Source organism: Carassius carassius, chromosome 22 (genome assembly GCF_963082965.1).
Source record: "Carassius carassius chromosome 22, fCarCar2.1, whole genome shotgun sequence".
NCBI classification, from domain to species: Eukaryota; Metazoa; Chordata; class Actinopteri; order Cypriniformes; family Cyprinidae; genus Carassius; species Carassius carassius.
Window position 1 is genome coordinate 27635708 of NC_081776.1, and position 15734 is coordinate 27651441.

Consider the following 15734-nt stretch of genomic DNA (forward strand, 5'->3'; position numbering starts at 1 on the left):
ATACAGGCAGGTCAGTTTTTATGAGGGCTGAAGCTAAACTATGCAGGATAGTGGCCCTCCAGGACCGGAGTTGCCTATCCCTGCTTTAGAGGATAGCTTTATGATACATCCTGAAATGGAATCCAAGTTATCATCCGAGATTAGCCCCATCACTTGTCTTCCTCCTACAACCTCTGTACCATGGTGTCATGTGAAGGTAGCGTGCACCGGTTGCTAAATACTGTGCAAGAGCCAAAGGAGCAATTGGAGAGCTTTGGTGGTTCGCAGATGTCTCGGAAACGTTTGATTTTAGAGCAGAAGCGTGATCCGTCTCTCCTCTTTATTTGAATTAGTTGTTTCTGAGGATGAGCTTGCAGATATGTCTTCTGGTTATTTTCTTAAAAACGATGTCCTGCTGCGTAAGTGGACACCATCTTACGCTTCCACACAGGATGATTGGAGTTTTGTCACACAGGTTGTTGTTCCAAACTATTTTCGCAATGAAATACTGAGTCTGGCACATGACAATCCTTTATCCGGTCATCTAGGTGTTATCAAAACCTACAGTCGTATTTTGCGCCATTTTTTTTGGCCAGGGATAAAACAGGATGTGAAGTTACACTGTAGAACATGTCACACATGTCGAGTCTCTGGAAAGTCGAACCCACCCATCCCACCATACCCTTTATTCCCCATTCCAGCTGTTGATTCATCATTTGATCACGTTATTGTTGATTGTGTGGGTCCGTTGCCTCATACCAAATCTGGTAACCAGTTTTTATTGACCATTATGTGTGCTTCAACACGCTTTCGTGAAGCTATACCTATGCAAAAAATCACTGCACCTGCAGTTGTAAAGGCACTCGTTAAGTTTTTCTCATTGTTTGGACTCCCTAAGGTAATTCAAACAGACCAGGGCACAAACTTTATGTCTTGTGTGTTTGCACAAGTAGTCGGTCAGCTGAACATCACCCATTGTTTTTCAAGCGCTTACCATCCGGAAAGTCAAGGTACACTTGAAAGGTTTCATCAAACCCCTAAATCTATGCTTCGTGCTTATTGCCTTGAAAATGAAAAAAGAATGGGATGATGGTGTACATCTTCTGCTATTTGCAGAATTTAGTGTTCGCTCATAATGTACGTGGTCCTTTAAGACTGCTTCGGGAGAACTGGTTGAATGAGTCTCAACCGAAAGTCTGCTTGATTATGTCAGCTCCTTTCGCTACAAGTTATACCGTGCTTGTGAATTGGCTACACAACACTTGTCTGCTGCTCAGTCCAAGATGAAATGCTGGTTTGATAAAAAGGCAGTGGTCAGACAGTTTAAGCCTGAGGATAAAGTTTTGGTGTTTTTACCCATTACTGGGTCCAGCCTTCAGGCACGCTACAGTGGCCCCTATGTCATAGAAAAGAGAGTCAGTGACCGGAATTATATTGTAGCTACTCCTGACCGTGCTCGTCGTAGCAGACTTTGTCATATTAATATGTTCAAACCTTATTATGATCGTGAGCAGTTGAACAAGCCCAGTTTTGGTGATGTTAATACAGTCATGGCCTTGTCCAATGCTGAATGTTCAACTGTCTGTTTGCCTCTGTCTAGTGCTTTGAAGGTAAATGATCCTTCGGTGTTGCCATTCGGTGCTGAAACTGTTTTTGAGGCCTGTGAGTCGCTAGATGTTTCTGATATCGATTGTGAGATGGAGAGCCCTTCTGTTGCTACAATTCAAGGTTGTTTAAAGAATTCTGAGATGCTTGCTAACTTTGATTCTTGTTTTTTGCATCTCCCTTGTTCACACCGTACAGACATATTAAGATTAATCAAAGGTCATGTTTTATTGTTTTTAGATGTGCCATCCCAAACACATGTATTGTAGCATGATATTGACGTTGATGACAACACGCCAATTAAACAGCATCCGTATCGTGTCAACCCTGAAAAACGTCAATGCCTCCAAAACCAAGTTAACTATATGTTGTCGCATGGCATTGCGGAACCTAGTATTAGCTCATGGAGTTAGTCTTCTTGCTATCAAGTCTGATGGGTTTGACCATTTCTGCACAGACTTTAGGAAGGTTAACAATGTCACTAAGCCTGACTGTCATCCTCTTCCTCGTATGGAGGATTGTGTCGACCGTGTAGGGTCAGCAGCTGTTGTGACAAAGTTAGACCTCTTTAAAGGCTATTGGCAAGTGCCTTTAACTCAGCATGGCAGAGAAATTAGTGCATTTGTTACCCCTGATGCATTTTTACAGTATACTGTAATGCCTTTTGGGGCACGCAATGCGCCTGCTACTTTTCAGCGGTTGGTTAACCGCGTTTTGTGGGGGGTGCCAGGGTGTGTTGCATATTTGGATGACATAGTGGTTCACTCTGCAACATGGGATGAGCACATCGATCAGTTAAAACAGGTATTTCAGAGGCTGGTTGACGCAAATTTAACCATAAATTTAACCATTAATTAACGAATGCCAGCATGTTTTTGAGTCTCTTAAAGCCCTTCTGATGCACGCACCTGTTCTTGCTGCCCCAGTTTATGATCGTGATTTTAAACTAGCTATTGATGCTAGTGATGCGGGAAGAAGTGCTTTTTTGTTGCAGGATGGGTCTGATGGTATTGAACACCCTGTGTGCTACTTTTCTAAAAAATTTAAAAAACATCAAAAGTCTTACTCAACAATTGAAAAAGAGGCTCTCGCTCTAATTTTGGCCCTTAATAATTTTGAGGTTTATATTGGCTCCTGTTCATGTCCAGTTACTGTTTATACAGATCACAATCCTCTCACTTTTATTAATCAAATGCGTAATTCCAATCAGCGCCTAATGAGATGGGCTTTGTTTGTCCAAGCTTTTAATCTGGAGATAAAACATGTAGCTGGCAAAAATATTGTCCTGGCAGATGCGTTGTCGCGTGTTGTTACATGGTGATTGGGGGATTTCTTTATTTTTGGCTCCCCATTCACCATCTGGGGGTGGGGATGTTACACGCGTCTCGCGTACGCCCCAGCCCAGAGTCCTCAAATAATTAGTAGTGCTCATTTCTTAATTCTCTTTTTGTCTTCAGATTCTGAATGGTCGAGCTGGGGAAATGAGGCTATAAAATGGATGGAGGCATTTTCTCTCTATGCACTTTCATTCTCTCTCTGCCAGCCACAGACTTCTCCATTACCACATCGTCTCCTGCTCCTATCTTGTTATTTTGGAGCAGGGAGCCCCAGCCTGTTTCTGTTAATTTAGTTATTTCTTTATTATGTTGCTGGGCTCCCTATCTGATAATTTTGGTTACTTTTGTGAGTATTTTGTGTTAAAATAAAGGATTATTTTGGGATACTCCAGCCGTGTCCATCTATGATGTTATGCATCCCTTTAAACTCCTAGACATTTGTAGGGACCGTAACAGTCTCTTTTTATTTATTTATATACTTGTACTCGTTTTCACATAATGTGTAAACATTTTACTAGTTAGACTTTTTCCAAAGACTTTTTCCAAACTATAATTCCTGACTAAATGTATAATCAAGTGAAATATTATGAAGTTTCAATAACAATATACAGTACTATACCATTCAAAAGCTTGATGTAAATAATATAAATGTAACAAAAAAAATGTAACTGTAACAAGTGTAACAAACAATGCTGTTCTTTCAATGTATCCCCCCTAAAAAACCTGAAAAAATATTATCAGCTCTTTTCTACATTAATAATAATAATAATGATAATAATAACAATAAATGTTTTTTTTGTAGAAAATAAGATTGTTAAAATTATTTCTGAAGGATTGTGTGACTGGATTAATGATGCAAAAAAATCAGTTTGAAAGTCAGCTTTGATTGTTCCTAACTGCACTCCCAAGTGGATATTAAATCATGCTGTGGGATAATTCAATATATTTTAAATAAACTACAAATTTAAACATATATACATTTATTTTGTCCTCACATTCTTTCTTGTAACTCTTCCCCTCTCAGTGATGCAGCTGACTGAAAGGCTCATTATGCAGGCCTTTGTCTTCTCAGGTGTAAATCACAATGATATTCATGATAGTTGACGCCTACTCGCATATGACTTTTACCAACAAAAAGTGTCTTAGAAAATTTAAATCAATATATTGTTTTCTGTGAGTGAGTAAACAAGATGATTTTCACATAATTTAGAAAGAAAAAATTTAGTGTACAAGCTCCAGTTCTCAGAAGTCCCGGGAACCAATGTTCTTTATGTGTTTTATTGCCTTATTCAATTGATTTAACATTTTTAGTTTTTCACTAACCACACATAACATTTTTTTTCTCAAAAACACAATCATGTACATACATGCTGATCACATATTATTATTATTATAGCCCAGTTTGTGCTGATTACAGTGAGATAAGACTTTAGCCATTTAGATTTTTATAAGAAACTGAAAAAAGCACAAATGTCAGGGCATGACAAAACTTCTTCAGGCCCCAAAAATACCATTAGACTCCAGAGGGTAAAAGGAACTGATCCTGGGAGTGGCTTCACCTTCAGGACAAACATGATCAGACCAACAGAGTCCTTTTAACTATATGTGGCATGAGAAACAAACAACCTACCAGAATGCCCTCCAACTAAGAGAAATGCCCAGATCTCAGCCAACAGTCTCTCGCCACAGAGACATCCATCCTAAAGCCAGACGGTCATGGCACCCAGACAGCACATCAGCAGACAGCTGACCACTCACTACAGGCCAAAATACAAACATGGCCAACTCCACTGCATCTGACCATCAGCTTCATGAGACTGTACACCCCGTGTACACAACACAACTGGACTTGGAGCATTCATAGAATTAGGCTCAAGTGCGGGAATGTCAACTTTCCAGCCATCCAACTCATCTGAAGTGCACTGCCAGGTCACAAAGATCTGGCTTGACATCTCAGCTGGTCGCGAGAACCCAGTCTCAAGGTCAGACCAGCCCATGACCCAGATCCTTGCTAACCAGCCACTAACCACAGGGCCAGCCATTCCATCACCAAGTAATGGCATCACCCAGCCATTTCAGCTGATGGCTGCACATCCAGGATGATCCAAAACCTGTCAGCATACCGGTCACCACACAAACCTATTAAGACTCCTGAGGAACCCAATTGAAAAGGGGGGCAACCAGGAAACAGAATGTTGGATTACAAGGCGAGCCTTGGAGCTCCGGTGACAATGAAGTAAACCCAATTTTTAAGTCACCTCTGACTCTTTGATAGACCCCACGTTAAAGCTCAGAAACAGAACTGAACTTTTAAGGCCCCAAAAGTACGCACTGAACATGCAGTCATACACGTATACCAACTTCACGTTGATAAAGAGCTGCTGGATCACGTTGATCCTTTGCTGAACTTGAGACAGCCGAAACTCAAGTCGGAAGTGCAAAACCCCTGCCACTTCAGCCAAACAGTTCACCCAAACAGACTGTCAGGTCACAGAGGTCACGAGAAAATCTCACAGCTACCCATGAGAATATGGCCTTGAGCCTCAAACCAGACCTGCCTTCACAAACAAGTGTATGAGCTTCACTATTAGGTCTTGATGTCAACCATGACATCGCAACCCCCTTGAGAAGCCCTGTCAAGTGCAAGAACTTTCTGCCAAGACCTTACCAGACATTTACTCTTGTGAATATATAAGGCTGCAGTCCCAGCATATACAAAAAGGGGTCGCTGTTCAGCTCAACAGACAGCGTGGCCAAACCCTCAACCACACACCTTCAAGGGAATGGAGGGAACCCAGCCCCACTTTGAGCAACACCCCCTTTACTGGGGAGACAACTGCCAATTTTAAAGCTGCTCTTCACAAGAGACAATGATTCATAGCTAACGCTAACTAGGTGGACTGACCCACCTAACATGGCATCTGCATTCTTTGCCATGCCTGATTTACCCTCATCCCAAGGGTTTATCTGACAGCTGGATTCACCATCTACTGCCTCTACACCAACAACATGGCCAGAACTAAAGGGAGTGCCACTTCAGCGAAACACCGCTCCCACCAGAGGACAAACTACTCAGATGACAAAAAGAGCCTGCTCTGCACTTCCTGAACCATCTAGCGATTCTCCAGTCACAATGGAACCTGGAAAGTGATCACAGAGATGTGCCTCCAAACTTTAATGGCCCTCAACAGCCAACACATCCATACAGAGGACCAATGCCCCAAAGCCACATGGTCAATGGCCCTTTAAGGATGCAATGTTGAGGCACGGTGTGCCCAGATCAGGTGTTTTGTGGGTTAACAGCAAACCTCTCCCACAGCAACACGGCAAGCTGGACTTCCAGTCATCAATGTACAAGTGACAGCCATCCTGATCTGGCTTCAAATCGCATCAACTCACAAGAAGTGCATCAGAAAACTCCAGATTTACAGACATTGTCAATGTTGAATGTTGGCAAGGAAACAATCACATCGGGATACACACACCTGTTGTGGTAGCCTACCACAACAGTAACCCACAACTAGTAACCACCTGCTACACGTCCATCATGATTAACCTGCCATCCGACTATTAAGATGACTGTCGTCGAAAAGGAGGACTGTAGCGTATGGACCAGATCATGATAACAGCCAATGAGTCTGCATCAAATGGTGCCATTGACACCATTGGGGGCCTGTTTGAACATATCCAGGAACACCTCTATATTCCTAGCTCGGACTCATAAGCTTCAAAGAGATCTTAATCGGCTTCAATGGCCCAAGCATGCAGAGGAAAAAACATCCCCATGCCGCTCACACTCACACACTCAAACCTTCTTGCATTTAACTCAGAACATAAGCCATTCCAAATGTATACGATATATTCTTGTGTGAATGTATGTTTCTCAGCTCATATTAGCATAGTTATGGTTCTCTTGTTAGTTGACCTCTAAGTGCCTATATTCAAGCACCAGAATGTATCTTTATGTTTCTATCTTTCTTGCATATCTTTCTTGGTACCTAATTAAACCTCTCGGTTTGCCTTAGCTAAATATCTCTAATATGTGAGCCTAAAATGCATCATACTATTTGTACCATAGTTTAGGTTACCAGATAACCAGTTCATCACGCCATTCATAAAATATGCAAACCAGGTGTCATTGAGACAAAAAAACACTATTCCACTGTAACTATATGCCTTGTTATTGGTCAATCCAACCAAAAGGGGTGTTACCGGGAAACCAGATAAAACCTCTTCCACACCCAAAAAGTAGTCTCTCTTAACTTGCGGTTCCCTGGAGACTACCATCACCTTGGACACCTCAGGACTCCCCTTCGGGGAAGAGTCTCATCTTCTGCCAGTTTTCAGCAACTTTGTTGATTCACTTCAGGGCAGTCAACCCATGGATGAAATAATGAGGGTTTCACTCCTAACAGGATTCAACAGGAGTTTATGCATTATACATGCACCAGGACACTTTACTCAGCAACTTCAGAACCAATGCAAATAAACGCTTGTTAACTATTTAGATGTGCTTCTAGGCTTTGACCCTTTTAATTGAGGTGATGAGATTCTTTGATTGTTCTTAACAGGTTGTGATTTAGTCTATGAGTAAATGCTGCCATGACTCTCCATTCTCTTTCGTGTGAGCGCTCGCTCTCTCTCTCTCTCTGCAGCGCGTTCTCTCTCACTCTCGCTCTCTATCTCTCTCTCTCTCTTTCTATCCATGCCTTCCTTGCGTTGGCATCTATGTTTAATGTGTGTATGTTTGTGTTTAGTCAGATGTTTCATGTTCCCCTGTAGTGTAGTTTAATAAAAATCCAGATGTATTCACACTTGGTTGTCTGTGTTCCCTGCTCACAGGACGAAGTCACTTTAACGTTCCGGTTTCGTTATATGCTCTGGGAGCAATGTATTAGTAGTAAAATAATTTTTTGTGGCCAGAGAAATAATTTTACTTAGAGTCAATAAACGATTAACACTCTCCGCCCTGCGGACAAACAAATCATTTTATTGTACTATTAATGCTATAAGGCTACAAGTAATTCCTGAAGATGAATGTAGTTAATAATAACCCGTTATGATTAATTATGTACATCTCACTTTGAGCTAATTTGTTACAGGTGCGATGGATGAAACTGAAGTGTTAGACGCTGTAGTATGTTAGCTTAGCATGTTATTCTGTTAATATGCTAATAGTTAGTATGCATTTTTTTTATTGTGACCCTTTTGGTTACCAAAAATCACCCTCATAGCCACTATTAGGCAAGGCAAATTTATTTATATAGCACATTTCATACATAATGGTAATTCAAAGTGCTTTAAATATAAGGAATGAAAATAATCATTACAACAACAAAACATATTTATAAACAATATTTATACATAATATTAAGTGCAATCAGTTCGGTCATGATACACACAGTGCTCATTCACTAAATGTATAGCTGAGATAAATGTATAGCTAAGATAGGTTTTAGCACATCTGATCTCTTCTTGAAGCTGATTCCAACTGCGAGCGGCAAAGTTATCTGTGATTTTGCTGTTTTTACTTTGTTCAGCACTTTGGTCAACAGTAGTTGTGTTTAATTGTGCTTTATATTAAATTGAAATAAATTTAAATTGAAATTAAAGGCGGACTCCCCTTGTTTTGTGTGAACCCTTGGTATTTCTAAGGCCCAATCCCAATTCTATTTTATACCCCTTCCCCTCCATCCAAAAGAGAATCGAGACACCACTACCCCTTCACGTAAACACGCGAAACGGAGGGGTAGGGGAAAGGGGAAGGGCTAAGGGGTAGAATTGGGCCTAACTGACTCGATCCTAATGATCTGAGTTGTCTGTTAGGTTTATATTCAGTGAACATATCTGCAATGTATTTTGGTCTTAGGCCATTGAGTGATTTATAAACGAGTAAAAGTACTTTAAAATCAATCCCAAATGTAACTGGAAGCCAGTGTAAGGACCTGAGAACTGGTCAATCCCTCCAGGATTTTCGAATTTTATGATTGCTGAATTTATTGCAAAATCAAGCAAACTCTGCAATTTTCACAAAAGTTTGCAAATTTTCTTTCCTTTTTTTGGCTTCGATATGTCCCATTACGTCATCGCAATGCGCATTCAGTTAAAGAATGGTTGTTTCTCAGTTCCAAAAAGGAGCCTTGCGTTCTCATCATGACCGATTTACAAGAGCTACATTAGATAAACAAACATAAACAGCTAAACAGCACACACCAATAATCTAGTTTTCAAATCCCTTGACATTACAAGTACATATGTAAGACATCTGCTAAAGATCTGGGAATCATCCGCTGTTAACTTTGATAAACATTTTAGAAGCAGTTTTACATGCATTCTAATAAATGTCTATTTGACATCTGACAGGAAACATCTTAGAGACATGAGCAAGCACTCTTAAAAATACATCTGGCATATGTAAATTAATACATCAAATAGACATCTCTGAGATGTACATGTGTGATTAGGGTGCTTTACTGTCAGGTGTTGTAGCCACCTTATTGGAGTTGGATCTTATCTTTATTTTATCTTAAAGTATTCTGCCAAGGGAAAAGACAATCCATTACAAAATTATCAATTAAGAAAGCGATTCTGCGGTGTGATATGAGAAACATGAACCATGTTAACATGATTAGCGTATTACTAGCATGTTGCTAGCTTGATTAGCAAGTGACTAGCATAGCATGACTACAAAGTAATTTGCATGTCGCTAGCATTTTTCAAGCATGATTAACATGTCACTAGCATGACCAGATATATACATGACTAGCATGTTTCTAGCATTATTTATTCATTATGTTACTAACATGTTGCTAGCATGACTAGATAGATAGTTAGTTAGATGACTTGCATGTTGTTAGCATGATTATTAAGTTAATAGCATGTCGCTAGCATTTTTTAAGCATGATTAACATGTCACTAGCATGACCAGATATATACATGACTAGCATGTTTCTAGCATTATTTATTCATTATGTTACTAACATGTTGCTAGCATGACTAGATAGATAGTTAGTTAGATGACTTGCATGTTGTTAGCATGATTATTAAGTTAATAGCATGTTCCTAGAATGATTAGCAAGTTACAAACATGTCATTGGCATGTTTTAGTATGATCAGCATGTTGCTAGCACGATTAGAAGTTACTAACATGTTGATAGCATGTATCTATCATGATTAGCATGTTAATAGCGTGTAACTAGCATTATTAGCATGCTACTAGCATGTTGTTAGTGTGTTTCTAGCATGATTGGCATGACGCTAGTATAGATAGATATATGATACCGATATAAAGTACAATAAGTCAGAACAGTCTGAAGAGCTGGGGTTGAGTTTGGTGGTTCTAGTTTGAAAACTCTAGGAGGAGTAGCGTTCAGAAATTTTGTCTAAGAATAATAATATTAAGCTTAAGTAGCAGATCAGTAGATAGTTTTTCTCAAGCCAACCTGATAAACATGTAATAATGATAAATCGGAGCCATAGGCCAGACTAGGCAAGCTTTTAAAGTGAAATTATATAATTTCCTGTTCAATGAGGATCACTGAGACAATCCATTTCACATGATACGACAGATGCTTGCATGTGGATCCGGCTTCTGCATGGCCATCATGTGTTCTCTGTGCTGCTGCATCATCATAGCCATAAACTCCTCATGTCTCCTGTCTGAGTTTTCTAAAATAGCAGCAAACTCTCTAGCTTTGTTACTTTCGGCTTCAGTGCTCTTTCTCCTGAACTCTTCGATCTCTTGGCTCATCCTGTCTGCCTTCTCCTTAAAGCCCTTCTCCTGCAGATCAGCCTGCTCTCTCAGTTTACTGTTCATGGCACGTTCAGCCTCCTCTTTCTGAAGCCTTAGCTCCTCATCCATCTTGTCCTTCATCTGTCTCATCCTCTCTTCGTTGCTCTGTCTCTCTGCTTCCATCTTCTCTTTGAGTTGTCGCTGCTTCTCCTCTCCAGCTTTAATTTTCTGCCCCAGGAAGGCTGCTTTCTCTTTTTCCTCTGAAAAAAACCCAGATGCTTCAGAGACAGAGAAGAGACACCATGATATATTAAAGGGTTCTATTTTACTGTAAAACTGGTCATACATTGGACAAGCAGCTCCATGTAGAGTTCAAGAGACAAATGTTAACTTTGAGAATAAATATAGTAGTGTCGATGACTTTAAAGTTTGGTATATTAAATATTTCAATAGTGTTATTGAAAATAACAGAATGGGTGACTTGATTTGAAAAAGCTAAATGTTCGTTTAAAGAAGTAGCCTCACTTGTGTTGTTTGTGGTCAAAATGACTGCCTTAGGAAATGAATGGGAATGGGGCAAAAAATATGAAAATATATAGGTGCTTATGTATGTACAATATACAAATGAGCCACAATGCAGAAAAAAGTGCACATAAGTGCAATGAAGGGGAGACAAGAGTAAATATCAAGAGTAACAAAACTTACACACAAATTTATAAACTGGTGTGACTGACACAGAACAACTTTTTGAGAATGTGTGAAATAAAATCAATAACTCATCCACAATGCAGAACACAGAAAAAAATGACATTGTAACAGAGTGTAAGAGAGAGAAAGAGAGAGAATTGCATCACTGAGACTGTAACAGAAATTTTGAGAATCTCTGAAATAAAATTAAAATGGGAAAAGGACATTGAGAAATCCAAACATTATTATATATTTTCCATTTACTGTTTGGTAATTAGGGCCCGAGCACCGAGGTAAGAGGACCCTCTTGTATCTGCTTTGTTTATTATTAGGGCCCGAGCACCGGTGGTGTGAGGACCCTATTGTATCTGCTCTGTTTATTATTAGGGCCCGAGCCAATGGGCGCAGGTAACCTATTGTTCCCCTAAGGATTATTAGGGGCCGAGCACCGATGGTGCGAGGACCCTCTTGGAATTGCTCCGTTTATTATTATTATTATGGCCCGAGCACCGATGGTGTGAGGACCCTCTTGGAATTGCTCCGTTTATTATTATTAGGGCCCGAGCACCGATGGTGCGAGAACCCTCTTGGAATTGCTCCGTTTATTATTATAATATTTATTTATTATAAGATACCTCAATTCAAAGAAAGAATCAACCAAAAGGTACAGAGAAAATGGATGTATTTGGACAATGCTGCTTTGTATGTGGTTCCTGCTTGTTCCATCAGCTCAAGGCCTTTCTTTGGCTAGAAATCAATCAGTTGTTCCTACACATCATGTACCCTTTAATGATATATCAAGACAAATTTATTTTGGATATGGACAGCATATTGCTTATTCTATTTTCTGGCAGAAAGATCATTATACTGGAATTGCTACTAAAGACAGAAAACAATACACAAAAAGAAGCAAATGGCATGATAACAAGATTCTACTAGTCTTGCTGCTACTAAGTGGGGATATACAGTTAAATCCTGGCCCATCTGTAAATCTTAACCCAGATCTAAACAGTGATTTGTCCAAACATTGTCTTCAGAAAGCAGTGTTGGTTTGGGATTATTCAACTGGAAGGAAGGAACCAACAGATATATTCCCTCTGGGACTGATGACTACTAAACAGCAAAGGTGTATTAATGGTCTTGCTCTTCACCAACATGAACATGAACTAGTGGATGAAAGAAGCAAACTGTATGCAACCATCAGGCCAGGCCCAGGTTTCAGCAGCGGCAGATCAGCAACCACCAGGCCAGGCTTAGGCCTCAATGGCAGCAGTAGCAGCAGTCCAGTTACCATTGAGCCAGGCTTAGGCCTTAGCATCAGCAGTAACCAGGCTGTCACTGGGCCAGGCCTCCGCAACAGTAGTAGCAACAGTAGTAGCATTAGCCTAGCTACTACCAGGCCAGGCTCAGGCCTCAGCAGCCCAGCTACCATCAGTCCAGGCTCAGGCCTCAGCAGCAGCAGTCCAGCTACCACCAGGCCAGGCTCAGACTCAGGCCTCAGCAGCAGCAGTCCAGCTACCACCAGGCCAGGCTCAGGCCTCAGCAGCAGCAGTCCAGCTACCACCAGGCCAGGCTCAGGCCTCAGCAGCAGCAGTCCAGCTACTACCAGGCCAGAATCAGGCCTCAGCAGCAGCAGTCCAGCTACCACCAGGCCAGGCTCAGGCCTCAGCAGCAGCAGTCCAGCTACTACCAAGCCAGGCTCAGGCCTCAGCAGCAGCAGTCCAGCTACCATCAGGCCAGGCTCAGGCCTCAGCAGTAGCAGTCCAGCTACTACCAAGCCAGGCTCAGGCCTCAGCAGCAGCAGTCCAGCTACCATCAGGCCAGGCTCAGGCCTCAGCAGTAGCAGTCCAGCTACCACTAGGCCAGGGTTAGGCCTCAGCAGTAGCAGTCCAGCTACCACCAGGCCAGGCTTAGGCCTCAGCAGTAGCAGTCCAGCTACCACCAGGCCAGGCTTAGGCCTCAGCAGCAGCAGTCCAGCTACCACCAGGCCAGGCTTAGGCCTCAGCAGTAGCAGTCCAGCTACCACCAGGCCAGGCTTAGGCCTCAGCAGCAGCAGTCCAGCTACCACCAGGCCAGAATCATGCCTAGGCAGCAGCAGTCCAGCTACCACCAGGCCAGGCTCAGGCCTTAGCAGCAGTCCAGCTACCACCAGGCCAGGCTCAGGCCTCAGCAGCGACAGTCCAGCTACTACCAGACCAGGCTCAGGCTGCCGACTGCAAAGATCCATTGCAAACGTCTCATATCCATGGACAAGCCAAAATCCGCGGCGGTCACCGGCAGTGCAGTCAGGTACTGTCACCTCTACCGGTGAGTGCTCCACACCGCAGTTTCCACCCATTGCCCAAGTAACAATACAGACTAAAACCAGGAATCTCGTGTTGAAAAGACATAGATCATCTAATATTTTCCATACTCTGAATCAGGCAAAAATAATATGGGATCCGCAAGCCAAACCTATAGGCTTATTAGGCGGCCATTTAAATATAAGGAGTATGGCACCTAAACGAGAAGAGCTAGAACACCTGCTCTGCAATTCCAACATTGATTTTATAGGCCTCTCTGAAACATGGCTGACACATAACTCTCCAGATTTTGTTGTAAATATGCCTGGGTATAATGTGTACAGGAATGACAGGGAGCATGGTAGGGTCGGAGGAGTTTTGTTGTATGTGAGAGATACTTTTAATAGTAAACAGATTGTATGGCCAGAGGATATCCAAATTGAGGGTGTCGGAGTAGACGTATCCCTTTCATCTTCAATGTCATTTACTATAATATGTGTATATCGTAAACCATCTGCAAAGTTGGATTTCTATGAAAAATTTTAACTTCTTCTCAAATATTGTGATTTAAATAAAGAAACCATTATTATTGGTGATTTTAACGTAAATTGGAATGAAAAGAAGGTTAGAAAACATCTTAAAGAAACTACAGACCGCTATAATTTCACACAATTAATTCAACAGCCCACTCGGATAACTTCACATTCCAAAACATTAATAGATTTACTTTTTGTCAATCGACCTGAAAGAATTACAAAAACATTTAACTTTATGACAGGCTTATCAGATCACAATGCTTTTTTTCAAGAAAGCTCACAAAAAGACGTTTCAAAGTTTCACACACTCATACTGTGTATAATGCTATTCCAAAAAACCAAATGCCAAACTTTGCGGCGGCTTTGCAAGAAACCGATTGGAGTGAATTAAATCAAAGTGAGGACATAGAGAATTGTAGTAATCTGTTTCAGTCTAAAATCAATCAAATAATGTTAAATTTTACCAAAAGAGGAAGCCATAATAAGAGAAAAGGAAAGTTGTTACCTTGGTTAAATGATGAGTGTAGGAAATTAATGAAGGAGAGGGATGTGCAACTTAAAAATCATTAAAATCAGGTCTTACAATAGATAGGCAAAAATTTACATCCTTAAGAAATAAAGTCACTAACTATATGCGAAAGGCAAAAGCAAAATTCTTCATGGATATTATCACTGATGCAAAAGGGAATGGCAAAAAGATCTGGCAAAATCTCAACAAATTACTTGGTAGACAAAAGAAAGAATCAATTGAAGACTTTGAACTCAAAATTAACAACGCTGTAGTAAATAACCCAAATTCTCTATCGAATAAATGTAACCAATATTTTTCTAAATCTGTTAGGGAGATAACTGAACTGTTTGAGCCACCTGAGAAAATAACTAGACCCATTGATCCTTCCAAGCCTGTGTTCAATTTGTGTGAAATAACAGAGCAGGAGGTAGACAACATCATTGGATCGCTTAAGAGTTCTAAAGCAAAGGATGCTTATGGGTTCGATTCACATTCTCTAAAATTATGTAAAGACTCCTTAATTGCTCCAATAACATATATGATCAATTTATCATTCAAGCAGAGAATTGTTCCATCCTTCTGGAAAATGGCCTTAGTCACCCCAATCTTTAAATCTGGTGATAAATTAAATGTAGCCAACTACCGACCAATCAGTATCCTTCCAGTGGTCTCCAAAGTCGCTGAGAGGTGGGTTGCTAAAATTATAAATGAGCATCTAAATAAAGGCCACTCCCCCTTGCATCCGATGCAATTTGGGTTCCGCACCAATCATTCAACTGAATTTGCCAACAGTTTGTTTGTAGAAAAAGTAAAAAGTAAATTGGACAATAGTGCTTGTGTCGGTGCTGTGTTTTTAGATTTTAAAAAAGCATTTGACACTGTTAATCATGAGATTTTATTATCTAAATTGACATATTTTAACTTTTCCTCAAATGCCATTCAATGGATTAAATCGTATTTGGACTCAAGAAAACAGTGTGTTAACATTAACAGTGTCAAATCGTCTTTCCTGGATGTCCCCGTTGGTGTGCCTCAAGGGGTCAATACTCGGTCCCTTATTATTTT

At 40.8% G+C, this 15734-nt stretch overlaps 1 protein-coding gene across 1 annotated transcript in view; it reads right to left on the reverse strand.

The window, feature by feature from the left end:
* Positions 1-10464: 10464 nt before the first annotated feature.
* Positions 10465-15734, reverse strand: part of LOC132099268 (guanylate-binding protein 1-like) — a 97529-nt gene continuing 92259 nt past the window's right edge. Inside the window, exon 8 of the mRNA XM_059505705.1 lies at positions 10465-10913. Coding sequence (XP_059361688.1) covers positions 10474-10913 — 440 coding nt within the window. The 3' untranslated portion in view covers positions 10465-10473. The remainder of the gene's footprint in view (positions 10914-15734) is intronic.